This window comes from Gracilinanus agilis, chromosome 5 (assembly GCF_016433145.1).
Source record: "Gracilinanus agilis isolate LMUSP501 chromosome 5, AgileGrace, whole genome shotgun sequence".
Lineage (NCBI taxonomy): Eukaryota > Metazoa > Chordata > Mammalia > Didelphimorphia > Didelphidae > Gracilinanus > Gracilinanus agilis.
The window spans coordinates 299,172,010-299,194,704 of NC_058134.1; the positions used below are offsets into that span (position 1 = coordinate 299,172,010).

At 52.8% G+C, this 22,695-nt stretch overlaps 1 protein-coding gene across 1 annotated transcript in view; it reads right to left on the reverse strand.

Annotated features, from left to right (window-relative positions):
• Positions 1-1,346: 1,346 nt before the first annotated feature.
• KIAA0930 (KIAA0930 ortholog) overlaps positions 1,347-22,695 on the reverse strand; it is a 37,134-nt gene continuing 15,785 nt past the window's right edge. The window contains exons 2-10 of the mRNA XM_044677624.1: positions 11,289-11,414; positions 8,609-8,754; positions 8,308-8,385; positions 7,302-7,403; positions 6,586-6,726; positions 5,668-5,859; positions 4,988-5,150; positions 4,440-4,598; positions 1,347-2,226 (exon numbers count right to left, since the gene is read on the reverse strand). Coding sequence (XP_044533559.1) covers positions 2,186-2,226; positions 4,440-4,598; positions 4,988-5,150; positions 5,668-5,859; positions 6,586-6,726; positions 7,302-7,403; positions 8,308-8,385; positions 8,609-8,754; positions 11,289-11,414 — 1,148 coding nt within the window. The 3' untranslated portion in view covers positions 1,347-2,185. The remainder of the gene's footprint in view (positions 2,227-4,439; positions 4,599-4,987; positions 5,151-5,667; positions 5,860-6,585; positions 6,727-7,301; positions 7,404-8,307; positions 8,386-8,608; positions 8,755-11,288; positions 11,415-22,695) is intronic.

Below are 22,695 nucleotides of genomic sequence, written 5' to 3' on the forward strand. Positions count from 1 at the left end.
AATCTCACAGGGGTTTCTAATGGCCCTCACTGTTGGACGGGGCTCCTGGTGGGGATGTTGGCTGCAGATATTGGGCCGCTCTCCATCCTCAATGAGCCTTGGCATGGGAACCTTGGGGAGAAGCGGTGGGGACTGGCCCCCTCACACGGGGGAGAGGCAGTGTGCCACCCCTCCACCTCATACTGGGCCTCAGTTTCCTCAGCTGTAAGATGATGGTCTTGAAGGGCCTTTCTGAATTGAATCTGACAGGAAGGGAGAAATCTTTCAAGAAAGCCCCCTCTGCTGCCTGCTGCTACAAGGCTCTGGGCCGCTGCAGGGGCCCCTGCCTTTGGGGGGTGGGGGTCCCCCGGGGGGTCAGCCTGAAGGCTTCTCAGGGAAGTGCCGCTCTCCTTCAGTAGGCAACGATAAGGATGTTTTCACTCCAAGTTCACAGAGCCTCTCATAAGGGGACCCTGGGGTTGAGGGAGACCCTAGGCTGGGAACTCCTGCAAGCATCCACCCACCCACCAAGCAGGAGCTGCCTCTCAGGAAGGCTCCGGGTTCTGATTTTCCTGGATGACGCGGCTCACCGGGTCTCTCGTGGGGCTTAAGGCAAGAGCTCAAGGGCGTCCTGTGGTCTGATGGAGCCCCCCGGGGGGTTCCTGAGAGGACAGCATGTAGAGCCAAGGAGTCACACAAGGGAATGCAGAGATGGGATTTGAACTCGGGTCCCCATCGGGGCTTTCTCCTCTAATGTTCTGCCGCTCTAAAACGCTGCTGGCTCTGCACGTGGAGGCGTGCCTGTCCGAGTACATGGGGCCGAGCAGGTGCACGTCCCCCCGTAGGCCCCGGGCCCCCCCCTGCCAGGACCCGAGCCCTTCCGAGGCTGCCTGTCCTTTCCCTCCTCTGGAGGCAGCGGCCCCACTCAAGACGGAAGATTCCCTGCTCTAGGCAGCACCCAAAACATCCCTAGACCCAGGAGCTCCCAGACCCTGGGGAATCCCCTCTCCTTAGAGCTTCCTTGGACCTGGGGAGCCCCCCAACTTTTGGCACTTGGCTCAAGGCTCCATATCTGGGGTGCGGAGAAAGCCACCTCGATGTGTTTCTGATGGACGGGCCTCCCCGGCCCCTGAAGCCAAGTGTGGGAGTGACCCTGTCATCCCTCTCACTTTACTGACACCCCGTGAGGTAGGTGATTAGCCCCATTTTACAGATGGGCAAACTGAGGCACCAAGAAGTTCAGTCCTTTGCCTGTGGTGTTCCCACACCTGCACTAAGGCCAGTTCCTGGAATCGCTGCCCACGTGTCACCAGCGGCCCCCACCCGCCCTGTACCCCACGCTGGCTCCCAAACTGGCAGCAACGGAGGAAGGCCAATCTGGAGATTTATTCCAGAGAGATCTGGGAAGAGCTGCCCTCGCCGGCACAGCATAATGGGGATCCCCCTGGGTAGGCTCACGGGTGACATTCGAGCCTTGGCGCTACGAGAAACACCAACATTCACGCTCCCTCCACGGACTGGACGGATGTCCCCCCGGCCCCGCCTGGGCCCGCGGCACCCACTGCCGCCATGCCTCGGGGCCCGGGAGCCCCGCGCAGTCCAAGGGAAGGGACGGCCTCATCGCCAAGGCTGACCGGCAGCTCCTGGGGATCCCCGCCTGGGAAGGGCTCGAGGAGGCAAGCCTGGCCCCGGCCCGCGCGTCCCCCCCACCTCCGGGCCCTCATGCAGCCTCGCCCGGAGCGGGCAGTTCTCCGAATAGGTGGCGGGGATTCTTTGGCTGGAAGCACGAGGGGGCTGGCTGTCCGTCCTCCCCCCACGGAGCCACGAGTCACCCAAGGCGGGAGGCCCTCGATGGGGTCAGCCAGTTTGTTCTCATCGGCTAGAAAGTCAACTCTGACCAGTCGTGGGAAGCCCGAGGACCGCGTGGCTCATCGCGCTCTCCTGGCCCTTTCTGGGCCCACAGCCATGGCGGGGCATCCTGGGCCCCCGGAGCCAGGGGACGGGAAGGAGAAAGAGGCACTTCAGTTTGGGTGGCTGGTGTTCTCGGAGAGGCTTCCCGGGGCGAGCCTGGGCAGGCGGGGCGGATGCTGGACTCCAGGTGGTGGCGGTGGTGACGGCGATGGGTGTCACAGAGAACCACAGCAGACAGGCACTTGCACTTGGCAGCAACACCGACCCAGCGCAGTGCTGGCTCCAGGGCTCGCTGCTACGTCATCAGGATGGGTTTCTGCCGAACTTCCAGGATGTCTGCAGGAACATGGCGGGGAAGAGGGAATAGAGAAGAGAGGAAGGAGAGGAAGAAAAGAGGAAAGAGGAAGGGGAGGGAGAGAGAAGAGAGAAAGAGGAAAAGGCGACATGAAGGAGAGTAAAAAGGATAACGATGAGATGAAGTAACAGAAGAGGAAGGAAATAAAAAGGAAGAGGAAGAGGACGGGGAAATGAGGTGAAATGGAGAAGAAGGAAGAGGAAAGGGGAGGAGAAGGGAAGCAGGAGAGATGAAATAAAAGGGGGAAGAGTGAATTAATGGGAAAAAAGGGAGAAACAGGAAGGTGAGCATAAGAAAGGGTGAGATATAAAAGGAAAGATAAGAAAGGAAGAGAAAGAGGAGCAGGAAGAGGAGAAGAGATAAAAGAATAGGAAGAAAAGTTAGAAGGAAAGAAGAGAAGCAAGAGGAAGGAGGAAGAAAAGAAGAGGGAAGGAAAAGATGAGGGGAAGAGGTCAGAGGAGGAGCCCGAGAACAAGACAAAGGAGAGGGAATGGGGAAAGGGATGGAAAGAGAGGAGAGATCCAAGGGGGAACAAAATTAGGAAGTAAGTGAACGGAAAGAAAGGGAGGAGGGAAGAAGGGAACAAATGAGTGACTAGAAGCACCCCCCCCCAAAATCCTATAGCATCTCAAAGGAAGAAGGCTCACAGGTTCAGCAAACCCAATTTTCTGTCAGTATTCCTGGGGGCTGCTCCCAGTCCTCTCCCACCCTCCATACCACACTTGGCCCCTCTTTGGCCACCCCCCACCCCACTACCCCCTCTCCCCCCAGGACGACAGATCCTCCTTTCCCTTGGAGCTTGACTTTTCAAGGGCTGATCAGCTCTGTACTAATGGGCAAGAGCTCCCCGACTTCAAAGCCTTATGCCCACTGTTGTCCTGACACGATGGCCACGGCCCTCTCCCTGCCTCTAATCTCACCCTTCTCCAATCCAACTTCCACCCAACTGGCAGAGTCACCACCTTCAACCACTGCTCAGCTCCCCCTGACTCCCCTCATCCAAAGTCTTCAATGGGTCCCCAACAGGAGGAATTACGGCTGATCAGGCCACTCCAGGGTCCCCTCTGCAGAGCCCCAAAGGCATTCTCCCTTCATGCCCAGGAAGAAGCATGGAAGCCGCCGGGCCCTGCCTCTGCTCCTTTTGAAGATGCTCAGACAAGTCCTGGCTTGTGTGGCTAGGCAAGTGGCCGGCCCTCTCTGAGGCTGTTGCCTGCTCAGAAGGACAACAGGAATCCTGGGATCCTGCCTCTACCCCCAGCTGGCAGGGACCTTGGCCTCCTGGAGTCCAGGCCCCTCATTTTACAGATGAGGAAATGGCTTGCCTTGCCTCCACTCGTGTGTATGTGAATCAGGTGGGATTCAAACCCAGATCTTTGCCTCCAAATGCAGGGCTCTTTCTACCATACTCATCAGCCTGATTCTCCAGAGGAACTGGCCAGTCCCTTGTCCACATGACTGCCCTTCGGCTATTCCAAGAGCGCTCTCTCGGCTATTGGTCCCAAAGCCAGCTAGTCAAGAACCCTCCACTCTGTGAGCCCACCTCGGGCCCTCAGCCATGTTGGCCCCTTTTCTCTGGGATCCACTGCCCGGGGCATCCAGTACCCGAGTGCAGGCCCTACTCCCTCTCCATTAGCCCCTGCTGCCCTGGTTCCCCAACTCCTTTGTGCCTGAGCAGGGGCCCCTGGGAAGAGCCGGGACACTCCGCTAGACACTTCCTTCCAAGCTGCCCCCCAACCTTTGGGCCCAGACATCACCCCCACAGCAGCCACTCGGGGCACAAGAAGGCCACGAATGACATCCGTCTATGGCTATCCCATGGAACAGTCCAAAAGCCAGCGAAGAAAATCAAGGAAATGAAGTGAATATTCTTGGTTGGCTTCTTGTGATCGCCGCTCCTATTCCAGCATCCTTCAACTCCTTCACTCCAGAACTCAAGTTACCAAGCTCTCTGGCCTATGGTCTGCCGTTTTTTGGAAATGTGGGGTATTGGGCACAGGGTAGACAGGACGATCCCGGTCTATACCACAGCTCACAGTTTAAGAGGGGACAAGACCCCTCCGCTCTATTCCCCCCTCAAGGCCTGAAGCTGAACCCCGATATCTCCCCCGCTTCCCCCAGGAGAAGCCAGCACGTAAGGAAGGAGGAAGGAAGGAAAACTGGGGCAGAAGGAGGGAGAGCCATCTCGGGGGGCTACCTGTTAAAATCCGATGCAGGGGCAACGTGACGTAGGTTAAGTGTGCATAGAGGAGAAAGTTCCCATCAGCCCGGTTTAGTTTGAGCCACGACCCAACAAGTGACCGCCCTGTCCCAGACAGAGACCTTGACCGTAAGTTGGTGGTGTTGTGGAGGTCTGCTAGAGAAGAGAAGAGAAGAGAAGAGAAGAGAAGAGAAGAGAAGAGAAGAGAAGAGAAGAGAAGACGTCAGGGCCAGGAGGGAGCTCGGAACAGGCAACATCAGGCTGGGGAGGGGGTTCATCCCCCCATTGTCCTGAGAAGAGGGCCAGACCAGAGGCAGCGCCGGGGCCCACACGCTGCAAGTGAGAGAAGCGGGTCTTCACTCCCCCCAGAGGCAGGGTGATGCCACGTGGCACCCGCGTTTTACAGGGGAGGAAGCTCCGAGCGAAGCTACCAGCCTACAATGAACAGAGCCAGGCCTGCCGGCTGCCGAGCCTGTCCTGTATCCAGCAGCCCGTCCTGCGTGTCCGGCAGCCCGTCCTGCGTGTCCGGCAGCCTCGGGGCTTACCCTCACTGTCATCGTCCCGGAAGAACTCTTCGCTGTCGTTGGCCGAGTGCGACTTCTTCATCTCTGCGATCCGATTCCGGGGCACTTTCCGCTTGAGGGAAGGGGAGAAGAAGGACGGCCGGTTGTTGCGCTCTGGGGTTGGAGGAGTGCTGAAGGACGTCACCTGGGGAAAGAGTAGGCGTCACAGCCCTCGTCCTCACGGGCCCCCTGGAAGTCAGAAAGGGGGCCCACTTCTGCGTGCTCCCCACCTCCCCGAGGGCCACCCCGGGATTCGGAGGTGAAGGCTGCCTTTGGAGAGTGGGGGTGGCCCTTGCCCGGGTCGGAGCCGGGACTCGCCCCAGGGGCCCCACGTGGGGTGGCTGTGCACACACTGAACACGTGTCCACGCGGGTACTACATGCTTCTTGTGACTCGTGCGGCTACGCGCCCCCACGCAGACCGTGTGCAGGAATGGGAGCTGACCTCGTGCACACACGTGCCTCTAGCAGAAGCGGCCACACCAAGAGGCAGCAGAGCCCGATGGTCAGAGCCTCCGAGACGCACCGGGCAGGGAGGCTGGACACACCTGCGAGGCCAGGCGGAGCAGAGCCTCTCCGCCCACAAGCCCCGGCCCCAGGCTTGGGCTCTCCGTCTGGCGCCTGCACCCGGCTCCCTCCTCCAGGAAGCCCCCCGGCCCTTACTCTCTCGTGCATGGGCGAGGCTGGGCTGGAGTCCTCCGTTCCGTAGGGGGACGTGTCGCCGGTGGAAACGCGGCTGACCGCCATCTCGGCGTGCCCCTTCCCCTGCGGCCCCTTCATTCGCACGAACTCCATGTTGTTGTACTTGTAGAAACCAAAGGACATCCTCTGGGCCATCTTGGCTGCCACACTCACCTGCAGCAACACCGAGCATGAGCCCAGGCCCGCCCCTTCCCAGTCACAGAGGTAAAAGGCCTATATAAGAATGGGGAGGTCAGGGCTGGGAGGGGACCTAGAACAGGGGGAGGTCAGGGCTGGGAGGGGACCTAGAACGGGGATATTAGAGCTGGGAGAGGACCTAGAACAGGGGAGGTCAGGGCTGGGAGGAGACCTAGAACAGGGGAGGTCAGGGCTGGGAGGAGACCTAGAACAGGGGGAGGTCAGGGCTGGGAGGGGACCTAGAACGGGGAGGTCAGGGCTGGGAGGAGACCTAGAACAGGGGAGGTCAGGGCTGGGAGGAGACCTAGAATAGGGGGAGGTCAGGGCTGGGAGGGGACCTAGAACAGGGGAGGTCAGGGCTGGGAGGAGACCTAGAACAGGGGGAGGTCAGGGCTTGGAGGGGACCTAGAACAGGGGAGGTCAGGGCTGGGAGGAGACCTAGAACAGGGGGAGGTCAGGGCTGGGAGGGGACCTAGAACAGGGGAGGTCAGGGCTGGGAGGAGACCTAGAAAAGGCATGGCTGGGAGGGGACCTAGAACGGGGAGGTCAGGGCTGGGAGGAGACCTAGAACAGGGGATGTTAGAGCTACAGGGCAAAGGCACGGCCGGGAGCAGCCTCTGAGGCCATTCTGCTCAGCCCCTCTGGCTCTGGCTACCACCTCTCGTGCCTCACCCTGCCCCCTCTGCTCCCCAAAGGCCTTACCCGGTTGTCGTAGACCTTTTTGAGGGCCTCGTAGCGGATGGAACCCTGGAAGATGACACCCTGGAAGGTGTCGCTCTTGTCGCTGGCCACGAGCTCCACGCAGACCATCTCGCCTTCGCCCACAGTCATATCACAGAAGACCTGCGGGGCAGGGAGGCAAGGAGTGACCTTGGCCAAGGGGGAGGCCCCAGGAGGCTGCGTTCCCCGTCCCTGATGCCTGAGAGCCCGACCTAAGGTGTCCCCAAACCCTCGTGCTTTCAGGTTCTGTGTCTTGGAAAGGGGGAGGATCGCCCCTCGTGGCTGTGACAGATGGCATGGAAGGCCTTGAACGCTGCGCCATGCACACACGCGGGCCCAGGTCACTCAGCACAGCACTTACAACTGGGCACATTGAGGCCCAAAGAAATAACTTTCACTGGCCTGGGACCATGACAGAGGGGACAGGGATAAACAGAGACTGGACCAAGAGCAGAAGAGACCCCCTCCTTGTACAGAGAGGGAAATGGAGGCCGAGAGGACTCGGTGCACTCTCCCCCGACATTCCCTCTGCTCTCTGGGTGGCTCACAGTGCATGCATTTGTTAAACACCTGCTGTGTGCAGAGGCCCAAAGAAGACGCCTCCCTGCCCGGCAGGCGCTCCTGGTCACCTCCCCAAGCTAGGCTGAAGAGCCTGCCTCAGTCTCTTGAAGAGGAAGACAGGTCGGCTGGGTGCTCACCTCCTCGAAGCTGTCAATCATGAAGAAGATGTTTGGGTAGCTGATCTTGGACTCCTCCCCCTTGCTGTCCATCGGGTGCTTGCTGGGAGACGCAAACACTCGCTGAAAGACATTTCCCACAGTGTGAGGAAGGGACACCCACCAGGGCCTGCCTTGTCCAGGCCACAGGGAGCCAAAACAAGACAGTGAGACGAAGCCTTAAGGGGAAGGGGAGGAGGCAGGGAGCATTTGTATGGGGAGGGAAGAGGAGGAGGGGATAAGGAGAAAGGGAGGACAAGAAGGAAGAAAAATGGGAGGAAGAGAAGAGGTGGGGAGAAAAGAAGAAAAGGGGGGCAGCTGAGTGGCTCAGTGGATGGAGAGCCAGACCTAGAGACGGGAAGTCCTGGGTTCAAATCTGGCCTCAGACACTTCCCAGCTGTGTGACCCTGGGCAAGTCACTTAACCCCCATTGACTAGCCCTTACCACTTTTCTGCCTTGGAGCCAATACATAGTAGTGATTCCAAGACAGAAGGTAAAGGTTTAAAAAAAATTAAAAAAGGGGGAAGAGGGGAAAGGAAAAAAAGGGGAAAAGGAAAAAAAGGGGAAAAGGAAAAAGAGAAGGGGGAAGGGGGAAGAGAAGAAAGGGAAGGGAGAAAGGAGAAGGAAGAGGGTAAGGGGAAAGAGGAAGGAGAAGGGGGAAGAAAAGGAAGAAGAGAAGGAGGAGAGGAGAAGATCCCCAGAAGGACATCCGAGGTCCTGGAATATCTCATTTCTTGCCATTATTTCCAATATTTGTCTGCATATGCTTTATATATGTATAAAGTATATAACCTATACTTTAGGAAAGCAGTTCGTACTCAAGGGTAGCTTGTATTTGGGCCAGTTTGAGAAACCCTCTTCCCAAAGAGGGAAAGAAAACTAGTCTAAAGCCAAATCAAGTGGCTTTTGGATTACCCGTGGTTTTGGAGGATCTGGGGTGGACCCCGGAAACCAGGAGGGTGAGTGGCCCCTTGGTGGTCACCTCACCTGGGATTTCTTCTTGTGGATGTGAATGTCCCCTCCATCGGAGCGCGTGCAGACGGCGCAGGTCACCATGTAGTCAAGCTAGAAGTCAGGTGGGAAGGGCCGGCCATGGGCACCCCTGCTGAAGCCCCGCTGGCCACCCTGGGAGGGGCTCAGAACTCCTCCTCTCTGAAGGCCTGCCAGGCCTCCTCTGGGATTTTCCCACCCTTTAAGGCCCTGCTCAGAGCCTTCCCCAAGGGGCTCCAGGGCTCAAGACGGCCCCTCCGTGCCCGTGCTGCCCCCCGCCCCCTGGGTGCGCTCGAACCTTCTGCAGAATGAGATTCAGGCAAACGCTCTCCTCCCAGTCAATGTCGGGCTCTCCAAGGCCAGGCAGCTTCTTGGAATCCCGCCGGTAAACCTCTACATCTACCTGCTGGGTGGAAGCCGGACGTCCTGTGAGCCCCCCAGCCTCTACCCCCTGGGGGCTCGGCCAAAGGAAACACTTCCCAACAGCCTGGAGCTGCTCCCAAAAGGTGGGACACGGAGGACACGAGTTCTCCATCCCAGGGAGGGCTCTCGGGCCGTGGGATGGGGTGGGAGGCGTGGAAGGGATTCGAGATCGAGACAGAAGGTAGACAAGCCACCCCGGGGTGATGCTCATCCCTGTGGGAGCTCTCTCCCGGCCTTGCCTCTCTGCGTCCTCCGGCAGCCCCTGACAAAGTGCCCAAGAACACACAGGAAGGACTCCATAAATGGTTCTCAACTGTCCAACAGAGCAGGGAGCCCTCTGGGGAGCCCCGGCCCACCCAGGACCAAGAGGTTGGCCCGAGCTGGGCCTCAACACTTGGAAGGTTGCACCTGCCCCCCACAGTAGGGCACAGTCTGGAGTGGAGAAAAGGAAGGGGGAAGGGCAGGGAGAAACAAAAGCCAGGGACTTCCTCTTGGGCAATACCCCAAATGCCTATAAAATGGAGGGCGTCTCCAGCACCTTCTCTTTGAAGGGTCAGCCTCAGCTGCCCAGCCAGCCCTTCCCTACGAGCCAGGGGTGTGTCCAAAGTCACCAGCCGCTCAGGCCCAGAATGCAAAGGACAAGTCAAACAGCCCCATTACAAGGGAGTGGACACAGCAGCTAATGACAGTGTCCAAGCTTAGCCCCAAAGAAAGGCAGCCAACAGGAAGAACTGCTGCACACAGTGATGGATGGTTCCTTCTCTGCTCTGCTCTTTTCCCTCCATTCTAGTTTTAATTCTTTATTTAGGGGGGCCAGGGGGTGGGGAAGAAGGGGGGAAGGGAAGAGTTAGTTCAAAATTAAGACAATATTTCAAACAAGATATTCTGTACAGTTTTTCTAAAAATGGAGTTTAAATCCTCAATCTTGTCCTCAGGTCCAAACACTCCATCTCTCCCCACCCCAGACCCCCCTTTCCATACAAGAGCCCCAAGAATTTTCCTAGTCACCAACTGCCAGCAGGGGGCAGCACCATTCACCCTGACCCTTGATGGAACAGACCTCAGTGGGAGAAGAGAACTTGGAGACCACCGAGTCTAGCACCGGCATCTTCAGACGCTCTGGAGGAGGCGTCCACTCAGTGCCCTGGGACAGCGTCCCTTGCATGGAGGAGGAAATCTGGGGGGAAGCCACAGGCCTCGAGGGTCTGGCAGAGTAACATCTCAGGAGGGGAGGGGGCAGTAGCCTTAGAGCCTCAGAGCTCCTTGGGGGCAGGGACTGACTTTTGCCTCTTTGGTTATCTCCAGCAGTCAGTCCAGTGCCTGACCCCCAGGAGGTATTTAACAAATGACTCATTGTTTCCTGGTGGGGCAAAGGCTCCCAGAACTAGTGCTAGGAGAGGGCCCTCAAAAAGGCAGAAGGGCAGTGTGAAGCCTAGGAAGAGAAGTGAGCAGCCCGGGAGGGTCCCAAGGATTTGAAGCTGGGCCTCCTGTGAGGAGGGGTTTCCCCTCCCTTTGTTCTGATGTGATCAGAGTTTACCATTGACATGTGCAGGGATGGACGGCCCCCAGAGGAAGGAAGCTGAAACCAACGAGATGGGAAACTGATCCCACAGGCACCTCCCCCCTGGGCGGGCCAGGCAAATTAAGGAACTATGATTGGTTCCTGAGATGTGACATGGGAGAAAACTGCTTATAAAGGCGAGACCAAGGCTCGAACCTGGAGAGTCAGGAAAGGCCCCTGAGAGAAGGTAGTGGCAGAACAGAAGTGGGGCGGGAATGCAGGATTCTTGAGGGGAAAGGAGAAAATTCCAGGCACGGGCGATGGAAGGTCATGCCTGAGGAAAAGCTAGCAGAACTTGTGCCTAGAATGAGAACAAGGGAAGGGGACTAAGTAGAAATAAATAACTACCCAGGAAAGGAGGAGCTTGGGTGGACTGTGGAACTTTGCTGGGCTGCCTGAGGATTCAGCCCTTTATCCTGAAGGTGAGATCTGCTGGGTGGAGGAAGGATGGAGAGGGAAGAAGCTGAAAGCAGAGAGACCAGTTGGGAGGTCACTGAAGAAGTGGATGAGAACATCTAGGAAGAGATTGTGGGTATAGAGGCATTGTAGAGATAGGACCAGAGAGATCTGGCAGCTGGCTGGGGACGGGGCTCTGAAAGGAGACAGGGAAGAGTCCAGGATGACCCCAAGGCAGAGAACCTGGGAGCCCGAACTGAGCCATCTGGTTTGAGGATAAGCACCCAGCTCCATTACAGACCCAGACAGGAGCCATGGATGGGAAGGCCATTCGGGAAGCAATGAGGCATGAAGTCAAGTAGATGGGGCCTCCCTGTAAAATGTGGCAGTCCCAAGCTTTCAGCAACCTTCCAGCTCTCACACTTGCAGTTAACAAAAGGCCAGTTTCTGCCTGATAGAGCTGGGATGCAATGGCCACACTGAGTGGGCCAGGTCCGCTGGCGGCAGATGAGCCCACTAGGGAGGGACCCTGACACCCTGTGAGGACCCCCTCAGCAGCCACTCACCTTCTTCCCATCATCACTGGGGCTGTCACTACTCGCCACATAGGAGAGCTTCCGGCGCACATAGAACAGCATGTCGTCCTGCCTTGGAGCCCATTTCTCCATGAAGTACGTGGAGAACATCCAGGTCCAAAAGACAATGCGGTCATCTTTGAAGCACCCTGGGGAGAAAGACAGAGGGAGAAGTGAGGCTCAGGGTGGGGCTAGGGGTGGGGGACACCAGCAAGGGATGACCAGAGACCTAGGCCAATGCATGCTGTGTAGCTCCAAATAGGAGACACGACAGGAGAGGGGAAAGAACCATCCTGATGGTCAAGAGACCTGAGGAAGAATATAGGGCATTCATGAATTCTGGGTGACTTGTAGAAAATCCCTTTTCCATTCTGGGTTGCGATCCCTCCTCTGTAAAATAAAAGAAGCAGGCTAAGATCAAGATGTCCTTAGACCTTGGCAGAGATCTCTTCCAGCTCTGATATCCTAGGAGTCTAAAACAGAAACAGTGGCTTGGAGTTAGGAAGGCATGGATTCAAATCTCCCTTGATACATCCTGGCTACGTGACCTTGGACAGCTCATTCATTGGTGCCCCAGGTAGCCTTCTATGGCTAAAAGTTACAAATTGTCCATATGGCACCTGCCAAGAGTTTCCTCAATGGGAGTTTGCTGTACTAAAATAATCATTGGTCTGGATTCATCTTTGCTGGGTTTTTTTTAATAGGATCAAGGAAGAAAGAGGGAAAGAATCAGGAGAGATTGAAAAGGATGGCCCAGAGAAAGGCAAGAGATTTTAGGGCAGGAAGGAAGGTTCAGGAAAAGGAGAGAACAGAAGGAGACTCAGGGAAAAAGAGGGAAACAGTGGAGACATCAAGAGGATAGGAGAGAACCCATCAGAAAAACCCACCAGCATTTTTTTAAACCCTTACCTTAGAGCCAAGGCAGAAAAGTAGTAAGGGCTAGGCAAAGGGGGTCAAGTGACTTGCCCAGGGTCACACAGCTGGGAAGTGTCTGAGGCCAGATTTGAACCCAGGACCTCCTGTCTCTAGGCCTGGCTCTCTCAATCCACTGAGCTACCCAGCTGCCCCCTCCCACCAACATTTCTGAGGCCAGTGTCAGCTAGGGAAGAGCAGCTTGCACTGGGTCTGGACAGAGACCCAGTTCTGAATCTCTTCCCCCACAAGGCCAGAACAGCACGAAGTACTCTGAAGGCTTCCTGGGAGGCAGTTGGAGGAGCCTATAAGTGGGAAGGGCAGAGCTGGGCCAACCCACCCCATCAGGAACCAGAGGGGTCTGGGCCAAAGCTGTTACATTCTTTACTGACCCATATCCCAAGAACTGGATTAAACAAGGACAAGGAAAACCCTAGTGAATATAGTCAAACTGGGACAGAGGCCCACGACTATCTCTTTTTCCAAATCTGCTCAGCCAGGGGGCAATATTCACCAACCAGAAGCTTCTGGGACACAAAATGATCCTTCCTTTGACTAAGCTCCTTGCTGCCATATGGCATGACCTCACCATAGCCTCACAAGCCCTGGAGGAGAGAAGGGATGTAGGGATGATTATCCCCATTTTACAGATGGGAGCACTATGGTACAGAGAGGAAGGGCGAAAAGACTCTCCTCATCCCTTGTGAGCATGCCTCTTTTATATAAAAAAGATCTGGATATCTCAGTGGACTGCAAGTTCGATGACTTAAAAATCTCCCAAGTCAAAACCATCCCCAAACCCTCAGGGCAGACCTAAAGTGGATTTCCCATCACTGGCCACCCTCAGGGGGAAACTGGGAGATGCTGCCTTACAGATTCTGAAGGGATGATGAGGCCTCCTAAATAACGTTCCAGGCTTCCCTTTCTCCACACTGCTGCCAAAATGGTCTTCCTCAAATCAAGGTCTGATCGTGTCCCTCCCTGGCTCAATAAACAGTGGTGGCTCCCTCTTGCCTCTAGGGACAAATCCAAGTCCCTCAGGCTGGCATTTAAAAGCCCTGACAAGCACCAGCTCTCCACAGCGCTCTAGGGCTCATTCCTTCCATCCCACATTCTGTGCTGAAGCTGCCAAACTACCGATCTGCGGTTGTTCCTCCCCACCCCTCCCCATTTGGCATTGCATCTGTTCTCACCCTGGCCTGGAATGCCCCCCCTCCTGGTTCATCGCCCCTGCCTCCTCCTCCTTCCCTCCTCCTCCTAGCCCTCTCTTCCTTTCAGACTCAGCTTTGTAAGGCTCCCATCTCTCAGCCTCGATTCTGTATCTTCTCCACTGGCAGGAAGGAAGGGCTGCCTCCCTGGCACAGGAGGTGCCATCCTGGCCTCGGTGTCCTCAAAGCCTAGCCCAGGGCCTGGTACACAAAGGCCCTAACATACATGATGGCAGATCCATTCTTGGACCCGAACATGAGGGGATCGAGGGGCCCCTGAATAAAAGCAGGAGCTGGGGGTAGGGAGAGCCCACAACTGATTGAAAAGGGAGGGAACACAAGGGGCCAGGGCCGGTGGGGGTGGGGGTAGCCATTGCCAGTTAACAAAAGGGACACAGTCACAAAGCAAGGGGCCACCACAAAGATGGCTTCTGTTCCACGGTCCTCTTGAGACATATCCTTATCCCAAGTTCCCTCCCAGCCCTAACATTCCCTGATTTAAGGCCCCTTCCAATGCTGACAGTCCTAGTCCTGGGGCTCCCCCCCAGCTCTGACATTCTTTGATTTCTCCCCCAAACAGGCCCAAGCATCTGAGTCTCCCTCATTTCTCACCCCATTCTCCTATCTCCCAAAAATCTCCCAGTTTTCCCATCAGCTCTTCTCTTACTCAAGCCAAGGCACTCACTCACTTTTTTCCTTCCCTTCTCTCTCTAGTCCCAACAGTGCCATCACTGTGAGATCCTAAAGCTCAGTGCCACTTAGGGGTGATAAAGGCAGCTCTGCATAGCGGTTAGAGCACTGAGCCTAGAGACAAGAAGACCTGAGTACAGATCCAGCCTCCAATACTTCTTAGCTGTGTCATCTTGGGCAAGTCACTCTAGCCTCTCTTCACTTGACAAAAGAATCCACTGGATCCCCTGGAGAAGGAAATAGCCAACTGCTCTAGTATCGTCACCAAAAAGACTCCATGGCAGTCCAACAAGAGTTGGACACATGTGAATGACTGAACAACAGCTGATGAGGACGAGGAAGCCGAAAGTCAGGGAGCCCAGGGCTGTCCCGTCTACCTCCTCTCACTTTACAGAGGCCCAGAGCTGGAAAGGATTTGCCTGGGGTCCCACAGGAAGTTACTCTTAATGTACGTCACCTTTTTGGACCCTTTTTAGGGTTCGCGACTTCTGCATTTCATCCTTTGGTGGATCAGAGACCCTAAGATCGGATCCTTGATAGCCATGCAGACACTGTGTGTGTGTGTGAGCTCCCTGGAGGATTTCGAGCCCTTCCCCTCTATAAACCATCTCTCTACAAAGGCTCTCTTCTGGGCCGTACCAGGGTCGTACCCTCACTGCTCACTAGTTGCCTCCCCCGACCCACTCTTCTTTTCTGGGCTGACACACCGGAGATCTCGACAATAAGCATCTATTTGGCAGCATTTCTCTCCATGAGCCCACAGGCTGCAGCTGCCACCAGACCCCCCCCCCCCCCGCATCAGATGTCCATTTCCCTTCAAGATGCTCCTGAGGCCGAGTCCTTTGGGATGGCACCAGCCACATGGCATCGCCAGGAGACAACAGGGCTAAACCCCATAGCCTATAAGGCCCTTCCCATGGTAGGTAAAGCCTGGCACTAGGCAAATGTCCTTGGAAGGGCGACAGACACCCCCAAACAAGTAGCACGAGGCTCACTCTTCAAACCGTTTTCCTACATCTCTCAGTCAAATTTCTCCTAGAAAAAACCTGCAGGAGTCTCCAACCGCTCCAAACCAGCCTCCACCCAGCTGTGACCCCCCTGACACATGCTCTGCCAACTCCAGTGGCTCCTTATTACCCCAAGAGCCAACCGCCAACTCCTCTGTTAAACCTTGGACACCCTTCACAACTTGGCTCCCACTTCTTTTCCCAGGTCAGGGGGCGCGACTCCATTCTGCAGAGGGGACTCTGTACAAGGCAGCTAACTGGGCCTCCTCTCCCCATGTCTTTGCACTAGCTGTGCCCCCCCAGAATGCCCCTCTCTCCTCGCCTCTGCCTCAGAGCCCTCCTTTGACCTTACATGCCAGCTCAGGGGCCGCCTTCTCCATTCGCCCCCCTCCGAGACACAGCCCTGCTCAACAGTCACTTATGGGATAAGATACAGTGTGACGTGGGTCACCGCTTTCAGGATTCTCTCCAGCCAAACGAGGGACAATACAAATGGTGGAAGGAGCCCTGGGTTTGGCATCCGCTGTCCTGAGTTCAAATCTCAGCTCTGCTGCTCAATGGCTTGGTCACCCCGGGCCTCCTGGGTCTGCTTCCTTTTCTGTTCAGTGAGGGGTTAGATGCAGTGGCCTATGAAGTCCCCTCCAGCCCTAAGGCTAGAACCCGGGAATCCCTGAACCCAACACCCCAGACTTCTGCCCCTGCATGTTCACCTGGAGGTTCACCTCTTCCACGTCCCCAAATCCTTCCCTTCCTTCAAGGCTCTGCTCAGGCGCTCCTCCCCCATCCTCTTCCCTCTCCCTCCTCCCACAGGAGGCAGGCTCAGGGAACGCAGGGACGGTGCCCAGGACAGTGCTGGCCACCCAGGACGCATGTCACCAAAAAGAGCTGTCAGGACTTCCTGGCAGGGGGGCCCGTCGCCTCCAGGCTCGGCTGGGGCTCTGCACTGAGGGGGTGGCAATTCGCCAGAAGTCTGGGTTCCCGGAGCCCCGGCCCTTGCCCCTGGGGGCGGCAGTAAGGCCTCGTGTCAGGAGCTCCCGTGGGGCGGTGCTCAGCCCACGCAGGCCCCCCTTTCTCAAACCTGCCCATCTCAAGGTCGGAGAAAGAAGGTTCCTCTGCGGTTTCCGGCGCCCTCTTTCAGGCTGCCCGGCCCGAGAGCTGAATGGACTTCTGTCTTCTCTGAATGGTGCCTCTGATCCCCGGCGGGTGGGAGGACCTCTCAGGACACCAGAGCGCACTCCCTCCGCCCAGCTCCTGGACAACCCTAGCCAGGGCCTTGTCTCTCACCCTACAAGCAAGGGCAGGGAAAGGGAGACCCAGCCTCAGGTCTTTCCAGTTCAGGCTTCATCCTACGGGTCTGGGAAGATCAGAGAAAAAAGCTTCCTTACCAGACTGTGATGGAGGAATCGGGATGGCACCATCGTCACAGAAGCAAGTATCATGACAAGTTACTTTGGTTGGGCCCCATGAAGGGACGCTAGAGCCCCTGGGCTGCCATCTGCTCTGGGAACTGTGACCTCAGAGAGCGCCTCTCCCAGGGCCTGAGGGGCAAAGGGTCGGCCCAGGCAGCCCTCCCAGGCCCCAGGTCACATCTCAGCCACCACGCTGGGGCTGCCTGACAAAGACACTCCTTAGTGATTCTAGCTGCCACCCCCACCTGCCTTCAGCACCCAAAAGCCTTCCTTAGAATACAGCAAGGAAGCCAGGGCTGGGATCATCCCTTCTATGTCCCTCCTCTGGAACATGAAGGGGTCAGAAGAGAAGGCCTCTGAAGTCTCTTTTCCTACTAGAGCCCTGTGAAACCTCGGGGGCCCCAGACACACCTACAGAGGAGGAGGTATGCCTAAGAGCCAGGGCCCTGTGGGAGAAATTGCCACCATCTGGCCCCAGGACACCTGGACCAATTCTGTGACAGGACAAGGCTGGACAAGAAGGAAAAATGCCATAAATACTAAAGGGGACTGACTATAGGCAGACCTTGGAGATGTTGCAAGTTCTATTCTAGCCCACCACAATCAACAGAATCTTGCTATAAATGCACACAAATTGTGTGATTAGCCAGCACATATCAAATTGTATTTATACTATTATACTATAGTCTATTGAGTATGCTATAGTATATCTACAAAAGTATGTCTACAGTATATCTACAAAAACAATGTACAGACCTTAATTAAAATATTTATTGTTCAAAATACTACTTTTATTAAAAATGCTAAAATAAAAAATACTTCATTGTTAAAAAAATGCTAACCATCAATATTATTGTGCTGAAAGGAATAATGAACTGGAGGGATTCCATGTGAACTGGAACGACCTCCAGGAACTGATGCAGAGTAAAAGGAGCAGAATGTTATACACAGAGATGGATACACTGTGGCACAGTCGAATGTAATGGACTTCTGTACTAGCAGCAATGAAATGACCCAGGACAATCCAGAGGAATTTAAGAGAAAGAATGCTATCCACATCCAGAGAAAGAACTGTGGAACCAAAAATGCATCAACCAGGTAGTATGATAGAGATGTGATTAGGGTTTTGATGTTAAAAGATCACTCTACTGCAAATATGGAAATATGTTTTGAACAATGATACATGTATAACCCAGTGGAACTGTTTGTCAGCTTTGGGATGGTGAAGGAGAGAGCAGAGGAGGGGGGGATTATGAATCATGTAACCATGGAAAAATATTCTAAAGAAAAATGAAAATGAAAAATAAATTTAAAAAAAAGGAAAAGAAAAATATTTACTAACTAAAAAAATGCTAATCATCATTTGAGCCTTCAGTGAATTCTAATATTCTTGGTAGTCAGGGGTCTTGCCTCAGTGGTGATGGCTGCTGAAGGCTGAGTTGGCTGCCACAATTTCTTAAAATAAGACAATAAAGTTTGCCTCACTGATTGCCTCTTCCTTTCTCTTGAACACTTAGAGGACATGATAGGGTTATTAATTGGTTACAATATTGTGTTTCAGGGACCTCAGACACTTCCCAGCTGTGTGACCCTGGGCAAGTCACTTGACCCCCATTGCCTACCCTTACCACTCTTCTGCCTTGGAGCCAATACACAGTATTGACTCCAAGATGGAAGGTAAGGGTTTAAAAAAATTTTTTTTAATTGTGTTTCAGGGAATAGGAAGGCCCCGTTTGGTGGTGTCAACTGGGTTTTGGGGAACCCCAAGTTTGTCCCTTTCCCCTGAGAACTCACCCCAGGGAAGTCCTAGATTGACCCAGTTCAGACTGAACAATAGACCTTGAAGTACTTAATGATCCCAGTTTAAGTGGGACTAGTAGACAGTCAAATGTTAAATACCCTTTTAGTCTTGGAAGTTTCCCCCATAATAAGGCCAATGCTTGTGCAGGAACCATCCTTTTAGTATCCATTGTAGTAGACCACTCCCAGATATACCCTAGCCGAGTGATGGGCAACCTTTTGAGCTTAGTGTGTCAAATTCGCAAAAAAACCGAGCATAACTCTGGTGGTGTGTCACTTTGAGAAAAAAACATAATTTCGCGATATTCATAGTTTAAATAGCAAAAATATATCATTGTAATGTATAACTGTATTTAATAAACCAAAATAGGTAAATTAATATAGGTAGAATTGCCATCTATAGTGCACAGAGTGTCTACACTACACTACAGCAAATGTTTCATCCTCGGTATGCGGCCGTGTGTCATCGAAAATGGCTACGTGTGTCAGTGCTGACACATGTGTCATAGGTTTACCAGCACTGCCCTAGCCCCTGATTACAGCCTCTTTCTTGAGCCTGCTTACCACCTGCCCGTGTCTGTTTGATGTCCTGAGATCCCTGTGTTTTGTTTGATGTCCTGAGATCCCTGTGTTTTATTGTTCTTTGGAGTAGCGACTCTCCCAGAGATACTGTTCCCAGAGTCCATCCCAGAGCCCTTGGCTCTGTGTGGCAGCCCAATAGTGAATACTATCTCTTTCCTGATTAAAGCCTTGGTTTTGCTGCCTACCTGAGCAGTTCTGTGTTTTTCCAAGTTGACAGTGGACACACACAACCTTTTTACATGCACACCGTTCATGACACTCCAGATCAATTGCATCAAATAGTAACATCAAAGATCACCGTTGACAGGTGAGCTTAACATACAATAATGATGGGAAAGGTTGAAGTGTTGCGAGAATTACCAAAGTGTGACAGAGACACAATGTCAGTACAAGATGTTGGGAAATGGGGCCGCCACGTGCAAACAAAAGGAGGCATGCCTGTCATGGGAGGGCCATTGGAAAGGAAGGTCATGGAAGGTCTCCAGAGGGCCTTGAAGGCTAAGATCAGGAGTATGAACTTGACTCTCTAAATTGGAGATGTAGGCAGAGACAGCCACTTAAGAGATGACTCATCATTTCCTTAAGATTTTAGAATACACAAACTTTAAGAGGGGAGGTTGGCTGGGGTAAATCTGTCAGTCTAGCTACAACCCCATTTGGCCATCTGAGCTCAGTTCCAAGAATCTTATTGGGGGGGCACAATTCTTGCCTGTCACCTCTTCAGGACAGTGGGCAGGTTTCACCCAGAGAGGGGATGGAGTAAGAGAACACACAACAGCTATCTTCAAATACTCATGAGCAATCAAAGGAAAGAGACATGAGCTTGGTTCTGTTTGGCCTCAGGGGGCAGAACTAGCAGGGATTAGGGGTGGAAGAAGCAGCCTAGACCCATTGAGACTTAGAGTAAGGATAAGGTTCCTAAGAATCCCAACTCTTTGAACATGTGCTGGGTGGCTTCCCCTAGCTGATCCCCTTTCAGGAAGGCTCTAGCGTGGCTGGCTTCTAAGGACCCTAATTCTAGGTCAGGGGAATTGGGGAGGATTCTGGCCACTCAGCAAGGAATGAATGGTAGAAGGAAGAAACTACTGGAAAGGGCTACCAGGAGGATGTCACAGGGCTCACCCCAACCCCAGGAGAAGCTCTCAGTTCTCCAGATCACACCAAGCAGACAACTGGGAGTGAAAACGAATCCCCTTCTAGTTGAGAGAAGCAGTCACAGACACCCTGGGATTAATCAGGCCCAACTGCTCCCCTCTGTAACCCCAGCGTCCTGAGCTGCTCCCTAAACCAGCCAGCACCTTCCAAAAGAGACAGCAAGCATAAGGCTGGGTCCTGGGCAGCCTGAGAGACCCCTGAGCTAGGATGCTTTAGGGCTCATCAGTGCCTGCCCTTCACTAGAACAGACTTGGGGGGGGGGGGGAGTTGAGATAGAAGCAGGTAAACTACATTTTATTAAGAGACATGTAAGTGACCAATACAGTGGAGGAAAAGGTTGAGGGTGCCTGGCTATGATTGAACCTACTCATCAAAACTAGCTCAAACTAGGAATGACAAACCCACATAAATCTTCTATATATTTCCAACAAAACTCAGAAGCAAGGGTTAGAAAGAGAAACTCCATTTAAAATCACTCTAGACAAGATAAAATATTTGGGACTCTCTCTGCCAAGACAAACCCATTTTGAACACAATGAACACAATTACAAAACACTTTTCACACAAAGTTAGATCTAGACAATTGGAAAAACATTAATTGCTCACAGGTAGGCTGAGTTAATTTGATAAAAATGAAAAACCTACCTAAATTAATTTACTTATTCAGTGCCATACCAATCAAACCACCAGAAAACTACTTTATAGAACTAGAAAAAATAATAACAGGGGCAGCTGGGTAGCTCAGTGGAGTGAGAGTCAGGCCTAGAGACAGGAGGTCCTGGGTTCAAACCCGGCCTCAGACACTTCCCAGCTGTGTGACCCTGGGCAAGTCACTTGACCCCCATTGCCCACCCTTACCACTCTTCTGCCTTGGAGCCAATACACAGTATTGACTCCACGACAGAAGGTGAGGGTTTTAAAAAAAAACCAGTAACACCTACTGAATGGCAGGAAAACCCCCAACGGGTAACACCTACTGAATGACAGGAAAACCCCCCAACCAGCAACATCTGCTAAATGATGGGAAGACCCCGACCAGTAACATCTGTTGAATGGATGATAGGAAGCATTTGTTGAATAAACGTCCAACACCCCTCCCCCCCAGTTCCTGGTACTCAAACTATCATAAGCTGGCTAAGCCTGTCATTCAACGTTCCATTTGCCTTGGAGGCTGTGGGACCCAAGCTGGAGCTTACAATAAAACAGTACCTCTTGCTTTTACATTATCTGGTGGACCTCCTAATTTGGGAAATCAGAACAGGGCCAAGCAACATAACCAAAACTCCCAGATAAAACCATAACTCCACTGAAGTGAAAGACAATTCCAACAGTTCTTTGGAGGTGGATAGAATTCCCTGTTATAAGTCTTTCAGGATTATCCCAGATCATTGCATTGCTGAGAATAGCCAAGCTTTCAAATATAATCATCATCCAAAATTGCTGTTATTGTGTACAATGTTCTCCTGGTTCTGCTTATTTTACTCTGCATCAGTTCCTGCACATCTTTCCAACCTTTTTCTGAAATCATCTATTCCATTACCAACATGTACCACAATTTGTTCAGACAATCCTCAATTGATGTCAATTTTGAGTCTTTGCCACCACAAAAAGAGCAGCTATAAATATTTTTGTACAATCAAGTCCTTTCTCATTTGTTTTTATATCTGGGATACAGACCCAGTAGTGGCATTATTGGATCAAAGTTTTATTGCCAAAAGGTCAAGAACATCAAGGGAACTAATGAAAAAAATAAGAAAGATGGTGGCCTACCAGTACCAGATCTAAACTGTACTATAAAGCAGTGATCATCAAAACAATCTGGTACTGGCTAAGAAATTAATGGGATAGATTAGGTGTAAATGACCTCAGCAATCTAGTGTTTGATAAAACCAAAGATCCCAGATTTTAGGATAAGAAGTCATTATTTGACAGAAACTGCTAGGAAAATTAGAAAGCAGTATGGCAAAGATTAGGTATAGGTCAATATCTCACATCCTATACTGATTTGGTCAAAATGATTTAAACATAAACAAACATAAATATAAAAAAATAAGCATAAACATATGGTCCATATGATTTAAATATAAAGACTGTAAGTATATTATAAGTAAATTAGGAGAATATAGAATAATTTACCTGTCAGATTTATGAAGCAGGGAAGAATTTATGACCAAACAAGAGAATATTACAAGATGTAAAATATGATAAATGATAAAAAAGAATAATTTTGATAAAAATTAAATTTAAAAGTTTTTGTACAAACAAAACCAATACAACTAAGATTAGAAGGGAAACATCAAACTGGGAAAGAATTTTTTTTAAACCCTTGTACCTCGGTGTATTGTCTCATAGGTGGAAGATTGGCAAGGGTGGGCAATGGGGGTCAAGTGACCTGCCCAGGGCCACACAGCTGGGAAGTGGCTGAGGCCGGGCCCGAACCCAGGACCTCCTGTCTCCAGGCCTGACCCCCACTCCACTGAGCTACCCAGCTGCCCTGGGAAAGAATTTTTATAACAAATTTCTCTGATAAAAGTCTCATTTCTCAAATACATAAAGAAGTCAGTCAAGTTTATAAGAATCCAAATAATTCCCCAATTGACAAATGGTCAAAGGATATGAATAGGCAGTTTTCCAATGAAGAAATCAAAGCTATCAATAATCATATAA